This window comes from Gigantopelta aegis, unplaced genomic scaffold, assembly GCF_016097555.1.
Source record: "Gigantopelta aegis isolate Gae_Host unplaced genomic scaffold, Gae_host_genome ctg3641_pilon_pilon, whole genome shotgun sequence".
NCBI classification, from domain to species: Eukaryota; Metazoa; Mollusca; class Gastropoda; order Neomphalida; family Peltospiridae; genus Gigantopelta; species Gigantopelta aegis.
The window spans coordinates 29,095-51,629 of record NW_024533441.1 but is presented as its reverse complement, the minus strand read 5'-3'; the positions used below and the strand labels follow the sequence as shown (position 1 = coordinate 51,629).

Here is a 22,535-nt window from a genome sequence, read left to right as displayed (position 1 = left end):
GCTAATAAAATATGTCAAAGCACTTATATGTTTTGGCCGCTTTAAATTTCCTTTTTTTTTTATTCTTTGTCCCTATTCCCCAAAATGTTCCCATTTCCATGCCTTTACTTTTGTATTATTTTTTATTCTTTTCCAATTTTTTATTTTCCCTCGGTTCTGGTGGGCTAAGATGTCTGATGACCACAATTTTTGAATCAATTAATCATTTTAAACGAACATTTTACGACAGGTCTCCAAAAAATTCAGTGGTCATAAGGGTCATAAGCTAATGTATCTCCGCAACCAACATGTTAAATTGGCAAAGAAAGGTAATCATAGGTTGCAAACCGATGTTAAGGTGGGGGTTTTTTTTTTTGTTTTTTTTAAATTTTTTTTTTTTGTTTTTTTAGGGGAAAAAAACAAGTTTGTAAATTGAAAAACACCACACCCAACTACATACATTCCCTCCATTACAACGTCCCAACCCCCTCAATATACAAAAGAACAAGGGATAGTTCTTTAGTCTTACAGGAGATAAGCGTCATCTTGTCTTGTACACAGTAACCATTCTTATCTTTGAATAGTATTATATCAAACAATTCTACCAGGGCTACAACTTTGGGTGCTAAAGACCCTTTGGTCTTATCTGTAACTAGAATAAAGATCTCTAATGTTAAGCTACAGGTCAGTTACATGAGAATAAATGGAGGTCAATGATAATATATAGTTTTTATGCCGCTGGGATAACCCAGTCCCCAAAATGATATGGACTTTAAAGAAAGTAACGGTTAACCAACTCCCCTATCTACACATTCCACATAATCCACAACCTTATTAACTATACCAACTAGTAGACCAATGGTAACTCATAGCAATACAACCGGCTCACAGTGAAAAAGAGATCATGAGAATACTATATTCAACATTCTAATTAATTTTAAGTCCAATACACAAACCTACATAACTCCAAACCTAATTCTACACAACATCACATCCTGAAAACCTAACTCTACATATGTCAAATCCTAACACATCCCAGAACATAACTCCACATAATATAAAAGTCCTGACACAAATCTCTCAATCCCCACACAATTATATATCCTGAAACCCTATTTACAATCCTGAAACCCTAAACTCTACATATTTCAAATCCTAACACATCTTAGAACATAACAACTCCACATAAATTATAAAAGTCCTGACAACTAAATCTCAATCCCCCACACAATTCTATATCCTGAAACCTGATTTACATCATGAAACCTGACTTCACATCCTGAAACCGGGGGCTGATTCCACATTCTGAAGTTAACCCTATAAATCAATTTTATAATTAGCAGTACTAAAATACAAATCTGTATCTCTCTATTACACACACAATTATTATTAGTATAACCCTATATCCTCAATAACAATAATTGCCCTTAGTAAATCAACAGTACATTGCTATGGTTAATTTGTTTCACACAATGATTAAGCATCCACAAACTCATTGTATTATAACAATCGTATTCACCACGAGGATATGTCATCATCATCTGACTATAACAACTATTGTCTCTGTCCTCTAATAGTGTGATTGCAAAGTCATCTTTTATGGAACAGTGGCTGTAGTTAGGTGCAATGATATATATGCTCGATTATAATTGATGTAAACATTATCAATTAACAGTAGCACTAAATAACTATAATACACTATTACAGGGGGCCCCCAATGGATGCTTTAATACATCAATACACTAATTGGTCACATTTAACAGTATGTCCCTATGGGAATATGGTTGAGAACAATATAGTGTGACAGGGGATTGTCTCACTAACCACATAGCCACTAGTGAGGGAGTAGACTTAGCAAGTAGGTTCTAACCACTTCATATGGACTGCCCACACTCAGCTCTTTGAAGCCACAGTGCCCTCTGTCTAAACTAACTAATGCTTGACAATAATAGACCATAATATAAGTAGGTGTTATAAACAATGGAAAACGTAGAGTTAGTGCTAAGCAACCAATGTACAATTAATGTATCGTTATTACTAATCAAAATACTAACCAATGTACAACTATTTGTTAATCAAAATACTAACCAACGTACCACTATTTTGTTAATCAAAATACTAACCAATGTACAACTATTTACTAGTAATCTACTAACCATTGTACCAGATTCTATTGAGAGAGAGAGAGAGTAAGAGACAAGACAAAATTGTGGTTCAACTAGGATTTTAAAACCAACACATGCCCACAAAAATGTCTGATTAGGTAAGGTTAATTCAATATCAGAAAACTCTAGTTAACGCCATATCATCACATCATCACTCTTAACTAACCAACATATTAGATAGTATTACTTAACAAAGTACTGTAGGTTAGTAGTAATCTGTTGATAAGTCTTTACCTCAACTAAAGAAACTAGCCATATTGTATTACCACTTAAGCTAGCTATAGACAATGCTAAACAAAACATAGTGATAATTCAAAGAGATCATTCATCAAAGGATGGACAAAAAGGGAATACAATTAAATATCATTAGAGCAAACTTAAAATACTATAAGAACTAAAATTAAGTTAGATCATAAAGAACACTTTAAGTTTTTGGACACCCTCTATATTCAGGATATTTGTTCTATAGTCCCATACTAAATTTAATTTTTTAATGTATTATTTAACCTCTACATTAAAAGAACACCTTCATACTAAAAAAAACAGTTTCCATGGTGACACATTGCCCATATATAGGGAGGTTTCATGGCAATACACAGTTTACACACCAATGCCATCGTAATATAGCAGAATTTTGAGGAATACACCTGTAACTTGTAATTGTCTATACAATATGTACATGAACCAGCTGGTTTCTTAGACAGTTTACACATACAAAATAATGTAATTAATTGATAAATTCTTAATGTAGATTATTAAATTTCTATAAAACATTACTTACAAATCCATCCTACGTACAAAAAGATTCTAGACAGAGTTTACATAGCTAGCATAACTCCTTACAATTTAGACTATACCACAAATTCGTACATCATTTAACAGAAGTAATTATTTCCTGTAAGAAAAAACTCTGAAATGAATATTATCTAGTTGTAAATGTTCCCTCCCTCACTCTGTCTGTCCCTCCCTCCCCCTCCTCCCCCCTCTCTGTCATTAGAACTCAACAATTTTGTATGCTTGTGTTGCTATGACAACATTTTTAAAACGTAATAATAAAAACAATACGAGTCATTTAATAGACATTTGTATTTCTACTAATGTCTCAGATAGAATTACAAAAAATATTTGGATGTGTTCTTTTATGTCGACTATGTACATGGAAATGCTTATTTGTAGCAATAATTGTATTATTAGAAAATACTATAACTATAGTGTCTAGAAAAACAATGATAGTTCTTCGAATCATACATACGTGGTGTGTGTGTGTGTGTGTGTTGTGTGTGTGTGTGTGTGTGTGTGGTGTGTGTGTGTGCATGTACGTGCGAGTTTGAAAATAACCTCAAAAATAACATACAATAAAATTAATATCACTCGCTCGTCTGTCTTTCTATACATTTTGCTACTTGACCTGTTAGTGGACTTATCCATCTCTCTTTAGTCTAAACATCCATCCATCTGTCAATCCATCCATATTAATAATATATGTTTATAATCTGACTATCCATTCATCCATCATATATTAGAACACCTGATGGAGTTCAATAAACCACAACAGCACAAGTATTGTCTAGTCACAAATGCTTTAATAACCACACCAACTTTGAAATGCAAATTCACATCATCTACCAAAAACCAACAAAGTGTGAAAACGGACATTCAATTATTAATAAGTGATACAATAAGCTAGCACCAACAAACACATCAGAGGCTGGCCGTAAATCATATCAAATTAGGTGGTGGTCATAAAATCCTCTGAGCAATCTAACAATTGGCTAGCAATAGTCAACTTAATTAGTGATCTCTGTGTAGAAGCCAAAACAACCAGCTGAGGAGGAGCTAAAAGGGTTTGAGGTAGACAGATGGTTCCAATGTATACACAAGGATATTAAATGTATGATAAGCAACTGATAAGTACACAATAGTACTATATTAGACTAAGTACTGTGATATAGGAATACATTTAACATAAGTGTATTAAACGCTAATAAACGTTAGAAATATCGTTAATATCTCATTTCTTAATCAATATTATTATGATTGGAAATTAAGACAAATCTCCTTATCCTAACATTATAAGATAACGAACAATTTACACTACAAATAAATTCAAAGAATGACTCATCAATGAAAGCAGGTTAACACATGCACATTGACATCATTTTGTACAGTACAAAATTACAATCATTTTTCACTCGATATTACTGTATGAATCTAATTGAATTACAGAACACACAATAGGAACACTAAAGGTGCCACCCATGTATCATTGAATAGAAGACATTTAACTTAATTTGACTGACAATTCTACTTATTTGAAATATGAAGGTATATGTGTAAGTAAACTTTATCCTTTACATGTGTCTACATGTTCCATTAAAAAATGTCATATTTTGTAAATTCCTATGCATTAAGTACATCTATAGGAATTATAAAATAATGTCTCGTTGTACAATGATTGAGAAAGCTTTAATTATGAAATATCCATATGAATGGTCTCATTCCTAGACCAAGCTATTCAAAATATACTTTATAACAACCAATATCTCTCTCATTTCTAGGTTTGTGTATTTCATTCCTTGATTTGAGTGATTTCATATTCCCAGAGTTAAGCAGTCTCATTCCCAGATCAAGTGGTTTTCATTCCTAGATGAATGGTCTCATCACTGAATTAATTACTCTCATTATCAGAGTCTCGTTCTTGGATTTCCCAGAGTTAAGCAGTCTCATTCCCAGATCAAGTGGTTTCATTCCTAGATTGAATGGTCTCATCACTGAATTAATTACTCTCATTCTCAGAGTCTCGTTCTTGGATTTCCCAGAGTTAACCAGTCTCATTCCCAGATCAAGTGGTTTCATTCCTAGATTGAATGGTCTCATCACTGAATTAATTACTCTCATTCTCAGAGTCTCATTCTTGGATTTAAGTAATCAAGAAAATAGATTATACAGAAGCCTACAGCTAGTAGCTTTTATTTTATGACCATTGTGCAAGGATACTATCGTTATGACATTAAAGATAAACATGATAAGATAACAACTGAATAAGAAATTACAAGCGGTTTATTAAACAATTAATAACTACATGATGAGCCTGTAAATAATAAATCCGAATTAAGTCCATTGACTAGTCATATAACATTAAATGTAGAGAGACTGAACTTACAATAATAACTTGATATCTTCACAAACTAGGATGTTGTACACACACACACACACAACACATACACAAAAACAAAAGAAGTAGTAATAGCTATGTGAGACACAAGTAGCATTATCATCACAATATCTTAATATTAATATCTTAATCTTAATATCTTAATATGTGATATACGAGTTATGTGGATGTCAAAGACACACACACACATGCATCCATCTCATTCTTCTCCTCCTATTATTTATTCTCTCTCTCTCTCTCAAACCACTAAATACATAAATTACTAACTTACTAACCTACTTATAATAAAGGTACCTCTTTTAAATGGCATGCCAACACTACCAAGTTAATTATATAACTTTATCCACCCTTCCTGGTATCAAGGGTACCTGAACAAATATCAAAACTCAATATTCTTGATGTGGAACTATCTTCAATAACAAAGTCTGGAAGTGGCTGACACTTTGAATTTGTGGAGCACAAACAAGATAGACAATTCTTCTCTACCAATCTGTCTGTCAGTCGATCCATCTGTCTGTCTGTTCATTCATTAACCAATCCATCTATTCATCCATTCAACATCCATCCATCTATTCATTCACAGACTATTATAATGAATAAAAGTTTCTCTGAAAAACACAAAAAAAAAAGGGAAAGAAATACAACACACTCTGGAAGTTGTGATTTTTATGAAATAACTAATACCTGTAGTAAAATGAGTGATAGTATAATATATTATATAAAAGTGATTAATTCTCCGTTACAGTTGATTACATTATAAAATGAAGTTGATGTGACACTATATCATACAAATCGAGGCTTAAAGACTCATTCCTGTACCATAGTTTACAGTCTCATACCAATGCTTATTATAGTCCAATTCTTACATTATTCTAGTCCATTATCATACTATAGCTTTCAACTTTGTCCTAATGATAAAGCTTCTTTCATACCATACTTCACATTACACTGCCATAGCTTAAAGGCACATTATCATATCACATATTCTAGGCTCATGTTAATGCTATAGCTTCCAGTTCCATTCTGATCAAATCTGGCCACATTATCATATCACATCATCCAGCCTCATGCTAATACCAAATTCCATTCTAATCAATCTGGTTATGTTTCTCATATCACATCATCCAGTCTCATGCTAATGCTATAACTTCCAGTTCCATTCTAATCAATCTGGTCAGTGTCTTCATATCACATCATCTAGCCTCATGCTAATCTAATCAATCTAGCCACATTCTCTCCTTGTACCATATCCACATTCCAATGCTACAACCCTCCAGGCATTTTCAATAGTCTAAAGTCTATGTTTACATATACCATCACAATATCGCTATTTCAAAGGCGTTTTGTCTAACTGTTGTAGGTCAAAGTACTCCCTTTGGTTAAAATATGGCCAGATATTGACACTACTAGTATATTTAGCACATTTAGTATCTGTCACCTGTTTCTATGGTACCAAAAAGATAAAACAAACATATACAGTATTATACAACACAATGGGCTATATTGTATGGAAAGGAAAGGTGAGTAAAAGGAGTCTGCTTAACAAGGCTCACTAATGTCAACTAAAAGCATTCCATCACCAAACTTATCTTACCCTGTAAAACCCTGTGAACCGCCTTGAAACCACTATGCACAACAGGCTATTCCAGCTGAGTTTGAGGTTTCCTGAAGCCAGCCCCAACAGTGTTTGTCTCTTAAGACTCTTGACAGAGCCTCCCTGACTCAGCAATTGAGGCATGACAAGTGTTATCTGAACATGAGTCAGAATGAAAATAATTTGCTTAGAGAAATTGGACCTTTACTGTTTAATTTTGAATATTATTAATCATATATAATGTTCCTATAAACATACTTTAAAACAAATAGGTGCTTATAATTTAAAATACTTAAATCATTATTACAATGTTATACACAAATATTGAGTATTTGTACAAGAAGATACTGTGAAATGAGATCAGGTAGCTTAGGGAAAAAAACGTTAGAATTAACTGAACTGTAATATGGTGTGGCCACATCCTGTTAATGTTGATGTAGTACAACCATATCTATAATTATTACTTACATGTTAATAATACTTACGAGTAATGCACATGCAAGACATGCAAAGTAAAAGTAGGGCACATGAATTTCATTTTTTAACTTTAAGATTACAAAAAAGCAGTGATAACCTATTTTAAATTATAATGAAAATCAGTGAAGTGAAATTGCCATTGTCATATTTCAACTTTATTCTCCTAATTAAAAGGACATCTTCTAAAACTGCTTGCAAAGAATGTTTGCCCTCATAAAGTGGTGTGATTGTTGGTAAAAATGGGTTAGTAGCACATACTTCAAAGTAATTACTTCCTTGAAAGACAAAATTTATAGATGCATTTACAGATAAGAAGCCATAGTAATCCCCTTTACAATGCTTGAGTACTCTCTTCTCATAGGAAATATTACATCAATTGATATACACATATACAAAGTACGCAATTTCCTTAAATAAAAATTGTTGGAGAGTGAAGTCTTGTCATGACAAAATACACAACTGATAGGATATCAAATACTATTGTTTTGAATTCACCAGTTTGTACCTCTCTCTTGCTCTCTCCTCTCTCAGCCACTAAGTCGTATAATAATATATACCTACTGTACAATGATATCAATTTACCAGTGTTAGCCATTCTTATATAATGTCTGGATCTAAGTGTTACAAGTACATGTGGTCACTCTACCTAATACCCAGTGATTATAGGACTGGCCAAATCAAAGAAAAGATAACAAGAAAAGATAGTAATATAATACCGGGTGGTACTCCTTTGCAATTACTTTGTCTGTGCATCTTACTACATGTATTACTGAACAAGCAGGCTGGAATATTTTGGTAGTAAAATACATTATTAGTAATACAATGATAATATATGTGACTAGTATCATTAATATATGTGGACTAGTATTACTAATATATGTGACTAGTATCACTAATATATGTGACTAGTATCACCAATATATGTGACTAGTATTACTAATATATGTGACTAGTATCACTAATATATGTGACTAGTATTACTAATATATGTGACTAGTATCACTAATATATGTGACTAGTATCACCAATATATGTGACTAGTATCACTAATATATGTGACTAGTGTTACTAATATATGTGACTAGTATCACTAATATATGTGACTAGTATCACCAATATATGTGACTAGTATCACTAATATATGTGACTAGTATCACCAATACATGTGACTAGTATCACTAATATATGTGACTAGTATCACTAATATATGGTGACTAGTATCATTAATATAATATGTCAACAATATAATCCTTGTAACATGATATTGTTTCAATCTTAATTTTAATTATACTAACATTAGCTCTAGTTCTAGGCACATCTGGTTATTAAATAGACATCCATCAAGACTGAAAAATACTGTGACATTGATACAGTGAATATTAAGCCATATCATCAATAAGTAACATAGAACTATGAAGTTATTGTACTTCTATCATTTACCTGAACTTCTACTAAAATGACTGAAATAGCCTTTTCATGCAGTTCAAGGCAACCTTCTCTTAGACCCTATAATGTGTACAGTGAGGATGTGTGTGTGGTGTTTGTGTGTGTGTGTGTGTGGTGTGTGCATGTGTGAGGAAGAGAGAGAGATCAAGTTGTAATTAAGAGAGTCTTTACAGCTTTTTTCCCTTACCTGTATAATTGTGTAGTCAATATCAGGCATAGCAGAACAATTAAACACTACAGCAGTGATTGGTTGACCTTATGACATAAAACAGACAAAAAACAAATAAAATACATGTATATAGTATTAGCAAAATACACATTCCTAACGAAGAATGAGATTACTCATTCCTATTGTAGCTTACAGTGATTTGCTCTATGATTGTTTGTCCAAAAAATGTGTGTGTGTGGTGTGTGTGTGTGTGTGTGTGTGTGTGTAATTTGTGAGTACAACTTTTTCATTCCTTTATGTTGTAATCTATTGAGTTTTGTTAGTGAATCTCCCTCTCTCCTCCCCTTTCTCTCTCTCTCTCTCTCTCTCTCTCTCTCTCTCACATAAAGGATTGCTCAAATAATTTAAAACTCACTCTCTACTTGTGAGAGGGAAAAATCTTTCAATTCTTGACGGATTCTCTTCCAAACATATTCCATTCCAGGATAAGTCCATCCTCCATTAAAAGACACTTAAGTACTTGGCCATGAAAAACTACCTATTGTAAGAGACATCTACATATATTATTATTTAGTTAATATAAACTTGAATGTTTTTGTAAGAAGGTTCTCGAGTTAAAGATTAGACATGGAGTTATAGACCTAAGGGCAACAGTTATTTTCACACAAAGAGTACCAAAAAATGGAATGATCACAAGCCTAATCTTTACTGACACAACTCTGACAGCTCAGGTAGTAGAGCAAAGGTTCAAATTACTGGAGTTATCAGTTTGTTTGAAACTGGTTCTTTCTCATTACTACTTGGCATTTGTTTATTACAATGATGTGTGTTATTGTAATGCAATGACCAGTACTGACACATACAATGACCAGTACTGACCATATGATTTAAATCATGCATGGATAGATGTTCCGACTAATAGATTTTCAAATGTAGACAAGTGCATAGTCAGATATGGTTCAGAAACTGGTTACATAATCCTGTTATTGATCGATCATAATTGACTGATGGACCAATCTGTACAATGTAATATATATGTATAGATACCTACTAATTGATAGATGAGTAAATGAGTCAATATGGTTATTGTATAATCAAGTTAATGTGACTAATGTACATGTAATGTGACCATGTCATTTGCCATGTTTAGTACATGTCAAGTGTACATTGAGAACCACTTCTTAGACAATGGACCTTTTATTCTAATATATGTACCAGCAGATGATAGCCATTAGGGGATTCTTCTTCTAAACGCAAGCTCAAAAACAAAGTCTTCTATAATAAGTTTAATTGATTATGTAATAAACAAAGCACATTTGTACAGCTGGTTGATTTGGTGGGGATTTATTAGGCACAATCAGCTGTAGTATTGAGCTTGGTTAACACATGCAGTACATGTGTCATAAAATAGTTTTGAATTAATCTAGTCCAAAATTGTCAATTATTGTAGGTTAATTCTGTCAAATAGTAATGTGAGGAAGAGAGTAGGTGTATCTGACCTGATGTCTGGTTCTAGAATGACGATACAAAATGATGACAAGAGAGAGGATCGTTGCCAAAGGTACTCCATACTACACAGAAAGAAATATAGAAAACCAATGATAAAAAATAGGTCTCTTTATCCAGCTGTGTCTTGATTTGTCAATTCAGCCATCTGTTGATCCCTCTCCTCCATCATACATCCATATATCAATTCATTCATCCATACATCCAATCCATTCATGGATCGGTCCATTCATCCATCCACCTGCTTCTTAATCCACATCATAATAGTTATAGCATTCCTATTAAGTATAATCAAAATTATATCTACATCATGTTTACAATGAGTACATGTAATTCCAATAACAACTATAATGGCAGGTGTTTCGTCTGTTGTAATTCATCCATTAAAACTATGCATTCACAGTTGCTATAGTTACAAACTCTACTATTACTGATGTTGAGATAAGATTACTATGATGCAATTGGATATTGTTAATTGATACTAATGAAAGGATTATGAAAATTCGTTATAAAAACAGTTACTTAAAAATAATCTAATTACATATGAATTACACAATGCTCTGTAACAATTATGTACTATCTTCCTGCTGACATTGCTGTGACGAAAAATTTTAAAGAACAGCTGCCGTATAGGTTGTTGCTATGTAGCCATTTAGTCCTATTCACATTAACCTTTGATCTTTGTCTTTCTACTATAACTTTTCCTTTTTTATAAGGTACCAAATTATTCCAATAAAAATTTCACATTAATTAATGTAGTGTAAGGCTATAACAATATGTTTAACAGTTGTTGTATTACTAATAAGCAAAGTATTATCATAAGGACATATATAAATTTGTGTATAAAACATGATGAATCCATTAAAATTGACTTACTAGGTCAAAATAAACATGAATAGATTAATTTAGTAATTTGATAGATTTTAATTAAAATATAATATATGTAATTTAATACCCATTTAATAATAAATTGAGTAAAATTATAAATTATTAATAATCTTATATAAATGTAACTGACCTGTATACCCAGTAGTAAAGTACCTAGAAATGAGACAATTAATGTCAAGTCTTCTAGTTCTAGATTGAAGAAAGACGATATGAACTATAAATGAATTAAAACATATTATATTATTAGTTAATTATTTATTAAAGAAGGAAATAATAGGAAATCGTTAAGCTTATTAAGGAAATAATCAATTAAAAAATTCAGTAAATTGGTTGTCATATATTAGCGTGGTCTATACAGGTATAAGAGGAGCTACTCATAAAAGAGACCCTCAATATATTGGTATTCTCTGTATATTCAAGACATCTGTTATTGCTCTCTACTCCTAACACTCAGGTGTCATATATAACCTCTATATTAAGTATATCTTTGTAATATGGATAGCGCCCCAATATGTTCTTATTATAGATAGCATTATATAACCTCTATATTAAGTATATCTCTGTAATAAGGATAATGTCCCAATATTTCTAATATGGATAGCATTATATAACCTCTATATTAAGTATATCTCTGTAATAAGGATAGTGTCCCAATATGTTCTATTATAATAGCTCACTTCTAATAGTCCATATTTTGTAGACTATTCTAATATCCACCATATAAAGTACAGCTGCTATTATAATAGCAGAAAGTGCTGTCTTAGGAATGTAATCAAAAACCATTACTAAGTACACTGACTGCTAGTAAAACTACTCCACCTAGAGAGGAGGAGAGAGAGGAGGGAGAGAGAGAGAGAGAGAGAGAGAGAGAGAGAGAGCCATAAATGAACAAGTACATATATACATTACCAAATACATACCAGTAAAAAATTCCTGCAGCAGGGGTCTTGACACCACTTTGAGAATTCACTGCTGTTTGTATCATATATTGACATCAAAGTAGTAATGATAGCAATAATGACATTGTCTCTTACCGAGAAAAGCTACCTGTTACTGGATAAGACCCAACAAAACAACTAGCAACATTAGACAACCCTATTAACAAATTATAACAAAATGATGTCATTTGTTACAACAAATAAACCTCATCCAATAAACATTTAAAGGAATTGTACAAGTTAATTATACCACTATTACTATTTTTATCCTTTATATGAGTGTTACTATTTTTATCCTTTAAAACCAGTGTTACTATTTTTATCCTTATATCACTGTTACTATTTTTATTCTTTATACTCCCAATCTTCTATAATGTAATGTATTCATCCATAATTCATCTATCTGTCCATTCTATCAATTATCAATCATCCTGTATCCGTCCATCCATTCATTCATTGGACCATCCTATTTCTATCTATCCATCCATTCATATATTCATCTATCTGTTAATAAATCTACCCCATCCATTCATTCATGTGTCCATCCATCTACTAGTCCAATTCCAATAGATCTATTCATCAAAATTCAATACCTATAGCTATCAGTTCTTGTGTTGGATTTATAGAGTACTTGTTCTGACGAGCTAAATAATAGCAAATCAACAATTATATTATATATATCTTAAAATTCAAGGATACCAATATTCTGTGTTAATAACTTTATCAAAAACTTACCAAATGCTTTTCCAATTGCTATACTCTCTAAAAATCCTATCAACGGAGCCACAATAACACCAACACCAAGTTTTCTGGAATGGAATTATGGAATTATCCAATTATAACTATACTACTGCCAGCTTAAACATCATTTACATCAGTATTATTGTCTTCAGACATTTTTATAATCATGTCAGTAAAAATATAACAGTATGTCCATAGATAAAGACACACCCACACACACAGACGACAATATAATTACCAATCATAATCTAGTTCTCACTTTTATATTATGTACAGTGACATTAGGAGCATGAAATGAAGGTAGTTGTCCTTCACTCTTGTAATCAACAAGTTATTGGTAAATTGTTAGTATCAGGTATATATTTGACGAGAGCAAACCCAATAAGACCAGCCACTAACACAACAACAGCATTACGACCTAGTAGAGAATATCCACGTATAAATTAAATTGAATAAGTGCTATTTAATTATCTTAAGTGCTTTTTTTAATTACTATTAATTTTTACTAATTACTATAATAAATTAATCAATTAATTAATTTAAGTTTACTAATTTTAGTGACTGTGTACTAAACTTATTTAATTTCAAAAATGAAATTGGATTAAATTGAGTGTGGCTTGTAATATAGCTAATATCTAAATCTAATTACTTTTAAAGTCATTAAATTAAGTAGACATAATCAATTATAAATTTAGTTGAGATAATCAATTAAAAATTTAGTTGAAATACTAAAAATATAACATTATCTCAATAAGAGGAAATCTAAATGATCATCCATGTTAGAGGAGTCAGAATATTTAAGTACATATAGTCTAAAGAACTATTTTAAAATGGAATAGTTAAAATTGAAAAATGCTAATGTTTGAATTTTTAGATGTGATAAGCTAACAATGAAAGTTGATTTGTAGCATCTAGCATTAAATAAACTTCTAAAAACTAAAAAATATAACAGTACAGTTAATATGCTATATAGTGGGGGAATTTTTGATAAGAACAAAACTTAGTGAATAGATGATATCAGTGCATATAGTCAAAAGGTAGAAGGTTAATATTGAGAGATTAGCATAAGTCTGATACTTAGGATTGTTGGAATGGAAAAAGAAGGTTTCCAAAAGAATGTATTAAAGTAAAATACTTGCCTGTGCATGTCTGGAGTTGCAATTAAGAACTATCTTGTGTTACATTCATGCATCAGCTGCATGTTGTCAAAATGTATACAAGGGGTTAAAATTTAAATTTGGCACTATGTACTAGGAATTTAGGAAATGAATCCAAAATTGTGAATGTGTCAGCAAAATTTATCAAATATATAAATAAATTTAAACTACTGTCAATTTCCTCCTATAACTACTATGTACTGTAATATGTAGAGACATGAGTATAGCTCTCCATTGTATTTACATTAATCATATAGAAGGTATGAGATATACTGACCTGTACACAGTATCCACAGGAACTGTGAGCTATAACTTGTGGCCAACTCATTTCAGGATGATTCCTCTGATATGACTCATTATGGACTTTAAAATACTGGCAAAGAAGGAGGAGAAGAAAGGGAAGGGGGAGGGAGGGAGAGAAGGAGGGAGGGAGAGAAGGAAGAGAAGGAGGGAGGGAAAAAAAAGGAAAGGGAAGGAGGAAAGAAAGAGAAGGAAGGAAGGAGGAGGGATAGAAGGAAGAGAGGAAGAGAAGGAGGGAGGGAGGGAAGGAGGGAAGAAGGAAGAAGAGAAGGAGAGAAGGAAGGAGGGAGGGAGGGAGAGAGGGAGGGAGGAGAAGGAAGAGAGGAAGAGAAGGAGAGAGAGAGAGAGGAAGGGAAGGAGGGAAGAAGAAAGAAGAGAAGGAGAGAAGGAAGGAGGGAGGGGAGGGAGAGAGGGAGGGAGAGAAGGAAAGAGGAAGAGAAGGAGAGAAGGAAGAAGGGGGGGAGGGAGGGAAGAAGGAAGAAGAGAAGGAGAGAAGGAAGGGAGATAAAGAGGCAGAAAGAGGAGTAATGGAGGAGGAAGGATCGAAGAGAAGCTATCACAGTGACACACATATATCACAAACAGTTGTCATTCATGACATCTTAGTAATGTAACAGTGTACATATATACAATGAAGACAATAGTATATTATTCTATTGTGTTGTATAGCACAATGATTATAACACCTCTACAATGTATAGTAAATAACTCAATTAATAAATTTATATTATGATAAACTCACTCTGAGAAATAATACCAAGAGAATGCAACAAATCCCTAAAACAAAGTCACCAGGTCTACATGAGAGAGAGAGAGAAGAGAGAGAGAGAGAGAGAGAGAGAGAGAGAGAGAGAGAGAGAGAAGAAGAGTTAAAAGTATATGAGCAAATTCAAAATATGAGTTGTTACTATGACGACATACTACATACAGACAGACAGACATTAATTTTACCTCATCTATTTAATTATAATAATAATTACTTACTTCCAGTGAGTGATATAGCGAGCAGTATCATAAAGACAATATATAAAGGGTCTCCTCACTGTGATATTAGTGCCATGAATTCCAAGTAAGTGCTAAAGTAATGAGATGAACTAACATGACTATATGTTGTATGTTAAATCTTATTTTAAAAATTATTGATATATAATGTAGTACCTGTACTTGTCCCATAGCTATAGTAATGGCAGCTGCTGATGTAAATCCACTGATTACTGGTAGAGGAATAAATTCAATAAGAAAACCTAGAGAATATGAAATGGTTATTTGATTATGGAGTGTTCAATGAAGTCATCCTAGGTCACTGTGGTAAGTACTGATGTTCACTAGTCTAGAGCTTACTAATGGTAGTTATCCTAGGTCACTGTGGTAAGTATTGATGTTCACTAGTCTAGAGCTTACTAGGTAATATCCTAGGTCACTGTGGTAAGTACTGATGTTCACTAGTCTAGAGCTTACTAATGGTAGCTATCCTAGGTCACTGTGGTAAGTACTGATGTTCACTAGTCTAGAGCTTACTAATGGTAGCTATCCTAGGTCACTGTGGTAAGTACTGATGTTACTAGTCTAGAGCTTACTAATGGTAGCTATCCTAGGTCACTGTGGTAAGTACTGATGTTCACTAGTCTAGAGCTTACTAATGGTAGCTATCCTAGGTCACTGTGGTAAGTACTGATGTTCACTAGTCTAGAATTTACTAATGGTAGCTATCCTAGGTCACTGTGGTAAGTACTGGTGTTCACTAGTCTAGAGCTTATTAATGGTAGCTATCTGTTATATTAGAGTTTACTGTGGTAGCTATTAGTTAGCTAACTATATGTGATACAAATACATGCCATGAAAATGATACTCTTTACTTACCTAAGTTAAGTATTCCTAAAGTAAATTGTATTAGTCCAGAAAGTAGTGTTAATAATACTGCCATAGGAACATTAGCTTCCAAATTATTTTCATTAGCATTGCTGTTAATAACAGATGCAGTAAGCAGAGACAATATGGCTGTTGGCCCCAGAGTAACATCTTTACTTGTACCAAAGAATGTATATACAAAAAAACTCCCATAAAAGATGAATAAAGACCGTACTAAAGTAAAGAGGGAGAGATAGATTAACAGATGAATGGATGGGTAGATAATAAAATAAATAAAGACAATAGGATATACAATTGAATGCATAATGACAATAAATGGATGAACAAAAGGACTCGTTAATAAATGGATAATTATATTAATTACAATTATCATGATCACATATCATGTCAGCTATTAAAATTTAACCCCTTAAGTCCCATCAATACCTGAAGAGGTAGACCAGCAATGCTAGCATATGCTAGAGCCTGGGGTACTACCATGAGTCCCACAGTCAAACCAGCAATAACATCAGAAATGAACATCCGTGGACGATATCGTATCAACCATTGTACAAATGGAAAACGTTCACGTAAAAAATAGTCAAAAGGTTTAAAAAGACAAGGAAAGTTTTCTACTAGTTCATAAGATGGTTCTTCTGGAAAGCAAGCAATCCCACGACAGCCATCTCTACAGTAATTTTTTTGAGGGTTTTTCTCGCTGTCTATGTTCAAGTAGAGGGGTAGATGAGTTGGGTAAAGTGTCTGTGAGATCCACAACAGATGACATTACCGCCTCTCTTCTGTTATCATTGAGCTGATCTTCCATCAGCAATGAATAGCCTGTCAACCAAGCTAGCTCATCACGTGAATCGAGCCACTCCCTTCTTTCAAATGGTGGGCGTTCCTGTTGCAAACAATCAAAGTGCAGGTAAGATAAAGTCTGAACATATTCCGTCTATTTCTTTCTTTCTATTCTTCAGATCAACCAAATATGCATTCGATCTGGTATCTTGTTATAATCTTTATTGCATTCTTTGCAGTCTGTAATGGTCAATGTAATAGTAGTGTCAGCTGCTATCCAACACCAGGAAATCTTGTACTAGGCAGAACAGTAGAAGTATCATCAGAATGTCTTGATCAAATTTGTCCAGATGGCGCCAATTTGACTGCATGCGAAAATGCTTCAGCAAAATATATCAATGATGGTAACATAGCAACATATTGGTATCACAAATCCAATCAAATTTAACTCTCCCTGTTGTTTTGCAAGTTAATTTAGAGGCAGCTATGACATTATACGACATGAGTTTATTGTGGGAGTCATCCACACCATATAGTATGGTTCTTGAGCGTTCGAATGATTTTGGGCTTACCTGGACCCCTTATCGCTATTGGTCTTACAACTGTCTGGGATCATTTGGTCTCATGCCTTCTTCTATTTTAAATGCACCATTTCAAACACAAGATGCCATTTGCACTGAGATGCAATTAAGTGATCAATCAGGAGCAGAGGTAAGTTTGGGATATGCAGTATATATTATGCAAACATCAAAATAGCTTGGAAATAAGAGTATAGTTAATCAGCTCTCTCTCTCTCTCTCTCTCTCTCTCTCTCTCTCTCTCTTTCTCTTCTCTCTCTCTTAGGTTACCTTTTATACATCATCTCATCTTCCACCTAGTGCTACTCAACAGACTATTGACAACTATCAGAGTGTCACAAACCTTAGAATCAATTTAATTGACTTGAATAACATCTCCATGATTCCTGAGTGTGCTAGATATTTTGCAATCTCTGAATGGATCATCAATGGCACATGTATGTGTAATGGACATGCTGAGGCCTGCAGACCTGCACCATTAGAGGACCCATTTCCAAACAAAGTGAGAAAGGATTTACAGCTGCTTTGTTTTGTGTGTGGCATTATATGTGACCACACTGATATTGAAATATTCATAGATACTAAAAGAAATTCATTAGTATGAATTTCCTCCTTAAAGTAATTTATTGCAATCAAATGAATGTACTTAATAGGTGTAGTACAATGAATGGAGAGAGATCAATCAAGTGTTTAAAGTTGATGTTTTCTTATTTATTCTCTAGATCTATGCTGGTTGTATGTGTGGTCACAGAACTGAGGGTCTTCACTGTGAACAGTGTCAGACTGGTTTTAATCAAGTGTCATGGATGGCAGGTCCCAATGAATGCCAGGGTAAGTGGAAGTCTAGTTTCCTAGTTTTTCAATTTTTGTACTATCATATAAAAACCTTTCTATAGTGGCAACTCTAAATAAAAACAGCTCAGACTAGTTAGTTTTTGTGTGCATTGTCCTGCTATTAATTAAAGAATGCTTGAAGTTCATATCTGTGATACATTTCCAAACAACTGAAAAGGGATAACCCATGAATTAAAGGGACTAATAAGCAATGGAAATTCATATCTGAATATTAATTACCTCTCGCTTCCTCATTTAAAATTATTATTAATTTCCAGTATTTGATCAAATTGTTTTCAATATCTTTATAACTATGAATTTGTACTTCCTTTTCACACACAGCATGCGAGTGTAATGGACATGCTGATGACTGTATAGCTGGTTTTGGTTGTATTAATTGCACTGATAACACAATGGGAGATAATTGTAGCTTATGTGTGCCTGGATACTATGCTAACTCATCTCTATTACCAATAGATACCAACTATTGTACAGGTAGTAACTCAAATAATAAAGGAGTATATTATTTTACTTTGTTTTCCTTTTTTAGCTTGTAATTGTGACGAAGGCGGAGTTATTGATGATGGCCAATGTGATAACAATGGGACATGTAATTGTAAAATTGGTACAGATCCTCCAAAATGCTCCACGTGTGCAAGTGGATATTGGAACTTCTCTCTAACAAACGTCAATGGTTGTCAAGGTTAATCTTATTTTAAGACACCTGCTATTTTTCTGGCAAAAGTCCATGCTTTGTTGTTTATTATGATACTAATCGCCACCCCCTAACCTTAAATATTAACTATATGTGATAAAATATAGGTTTCCTGCTGGACAAGTAACCACTTGGTAATTTTAATAACTTTATAACTATTAACTGACACTAAAAATATTAATCTGACTATTGTTATAAAGTTTTCTATATTTTTCATAGCTTGTGAGTGTGGTGAAGGAGCTATCGAAGTCAACTCTTTGCAGTCTGTGATAAGTGACTGGCATTTGTGTATGCAAATCTGCAATAGTTCTAGGAGATAAATGTGATTCTTGTATGGTAAGTATCATAAATATCTCCTCTCTAACTTACTCATATTATGTATTACTATTTACAATTGAATCTAATTTATAGGAAATACTTTGAGACTATGATAGTTATTGTTAGCATAAAGGTGCCATGATGGTTGGAATAATATTCTAAACTATTAACATTTGACAATGGTTCAACTCAACTATCTTTATAATGTTCTTAATTGCCACACCTTCTATAATTTTTAATAACTCCTTTAATAAACACACTGTTGCTGCAGTATTATGCTTATTTCCAATGTATTGTGCATCATTTGTACTTGCCTCCAGTTTTAATTCTCATTTATAATTTATCATTATATCATTGGTCTTAATTCTATTCTTACTATAGGATGGCTTTTATGATTTGAGTTCTGGTTGCAGTAAATCCTGTCAATGTAATACACTAGGTTCAGTTGGTATATCATGTGACTCTACATTAGGACAATGTTATTGTAAAACCAATGTGACAGGAACTCTCTGCAATGAACCAGCTAGTGGTTATTACTTTAAGGCAATGGATGATTTGATAATGGAAGCTGAAGAAGCACAACTTTCACCAGTATGTTTGATATTAGTACATTAGATAATTTCAGTATAAAAGTGACATTAATTCTAGCAAGAAAGTGAGTGAGTGAGTGAGTGAGAGAGAGAGAGAGAGAGAGAGAGAGAGAGAGAGAGAGAGAGAGAGAGAGAGACAGGCAACAGACAGACAGACAGAAAGAAAGATAATTTTCAATTTACTCTAATTCTTTCATAGGGGACAAAAGTCTATGGCCATTAGAACCAGCAAATGATTTTACAGGTAGAGGATATGCAGTAATTCCAGCTAATGGAGGACAGATTACCTTCTCGCTTCAAGTTCCTAAATCAACTCGTCCGCAGTACCTAGTTGTATTGCGCTATAGTGTAAGTTTTCTGTGAAATGACTAACTACTTCTTTTTATGTGATGTTGAATGTATTAGAATATATTTAGTTGTACATTGTACATTGAAGCAAAGGTAGTCAGCTGCTACCTTTGCTTCTCACAAAAAGCATAATGTATCTTATAAAAAAAAATGTATTTTAATATCACATGCACTAATTAAGACTAGTTCCAGCACCTGTAATTTCTCTCTCTTCTTCTCTGCCTTCTCATAGACCGACAGTGCTATCTTTCCAGTCACCCTAACAATTGAGAGTCAATCTGAAGTTCTAACTACTCTACAATGTACTAATGTTACTAATTCTACACTTACAAGTGCAACAATTAATCAAATGAGTCTATCAATACATTTTACTTATCATAAATTTGAGAGCTTTTGCTTTCAAGAAGGAGTCCAGTATCGTTTTTTGTTCTTTCTTACGCTCCTTTAACTGGAATAGAATGGCTGGTTGACTCGGTAAGATTTTATGTAGGAATAGATAAAGATATAGTGGTAAAAAATGATGAGTGAACTCAGAAATTGCAGACTACAAAACTTGTTTTGTTAATCACTTATGTTCTTTTCTAGCTTGTCCTAATGCCAGATGTTGCCTACAGTCCATATCATCAATCTATGGGACTGCCAGAACAATTAGCAATTGATACCTGTCTTCCTTATTCTCTTTCAGTGATAAAAGATTTATTTGTAGACAAGTCATCTTTGATCTTTCCATTGAATTTTATGGACAAGTATTTGGTAAACTCATAACAAATTCTATTATAAGTATTTCTATCAAATTTAAATACTAACCATTCATCTGTTCATTAATCAGTTCTCTATCCATCCTTCTATCAGACCATCCATTTTTTCGTTCATTTGTTATGTTCTTTTTTTCGTACTCTTTTTATTTTTCAGCTTGTGAGATGCCAAGTTTAATTGGTAGCTTTGATGGTATCTGTGATTCATATGGTGGTACATACATGTGCAAATCAAATTATACTGGTTCTCTATGTAATCAATGCTCTAATGGATTCTATAATTACACTGATGACATGGGTTGTCAAAGTATGTTCTATTAATTACAAGAGATAAACTAAAAAAAATACTATTTACTACTTCCATATTCAATCATAAACCATTTTTCATCTTATCTTTGTTTTTAGTTTTGTCCTCCATGCAATTCCACTGGATCACAAAATGTAGCTTGTGATGCTATAACAGGAGAATGTCATTGCAAATCTGGTGTCGATGGAACACTGTGTGATGCTTGTCAATTTAGTCATTTTAACTTCTCAGAAACTGGCTGTAAAGCTTGCAATTGCTCCCAATTTGCAATAGCTGACTGTGATGAAACTGGTATGTGTCTTTGTCCCATTGGGTAACAGGACAAACATGTGATAGATGTCTTGACGGATACTACCAAATCTCTCAGGCCGGCTGTGTTGCTTGTGGTTGCAATCCTAACGGCAGTGTTTTCTAATACTTGCAATAAAACTACTGGTCAATGTATGTGTCAAGGTGGGGCTATAGGTTTTGCAATGCAGTGCCTGTCCCAGTGAGCATTATCAAAACCCCAGGAGTGGGACCAAGATTTCTGCGTACCTTGTTTCTGTCATAACCATTCAATGCAATGTGTTGGAGATTCTACTGGTTATGTGTTAACTACAGTGGAATCTGACTTCACTATTTTGTGCTCCTCTCAACCAACTGATTGTAATGATGACTGGAGTCTAGTTGATGGAAATATTGTCAACACTGACTTCGGTCCAAAGTGAGCTCCAAATATATAGCTAAGCACCTTGTCTTTAAATCCATATGCAATAATTTTTTAAGTTAAGCATTATCCTCTTTTCATCTCTCAGTGATGCCAGTGGTCTTGGATATACACTCTTAAATGGCTTGGATACTAAATTAGTAGCGCCTAATAAATTTCACGGAGACTTTCATCTTGCTTACGGACAAAAAATAGAA

At 33.2% G+C, this 22,535-nt stretch overlaps 1 protein-coding gene across 1 annotated transcript; it reads right to left on the bottom strand.

The window, feature by feature from the left end:
• Positions 1-4,820: 4,820 nt before the first annotated feature.
• On the bottom strand, positions 4,821-16,926 carry LOC121392353 (sodium-independent sulfate anion transporter-like; the record flags this gene model as incomplete). The annotated part of the gene is given in 12 exon segments (XM_041523593.1): positions 4,821-5,057; positions 6,914-7,069; positions 9,024-9,091; positions 12,077-12,171; positions 12,434-12,494; positions 12,931-12,981; positions 13,073-13,146; positions 15,520-15,611; positions 15,694-15,779; positions 16,396-16,585; positions 16,588-16,617; positions 16,831-16,926. Coding segments are annotated over 12 exon segments (1,236 nt in total), but the record flags the coding sequence as incomplete, so codon positions are not given.
• Between the last annotated feature and the right edge of the window lie 5,609 nt (positions 16,927-22,535).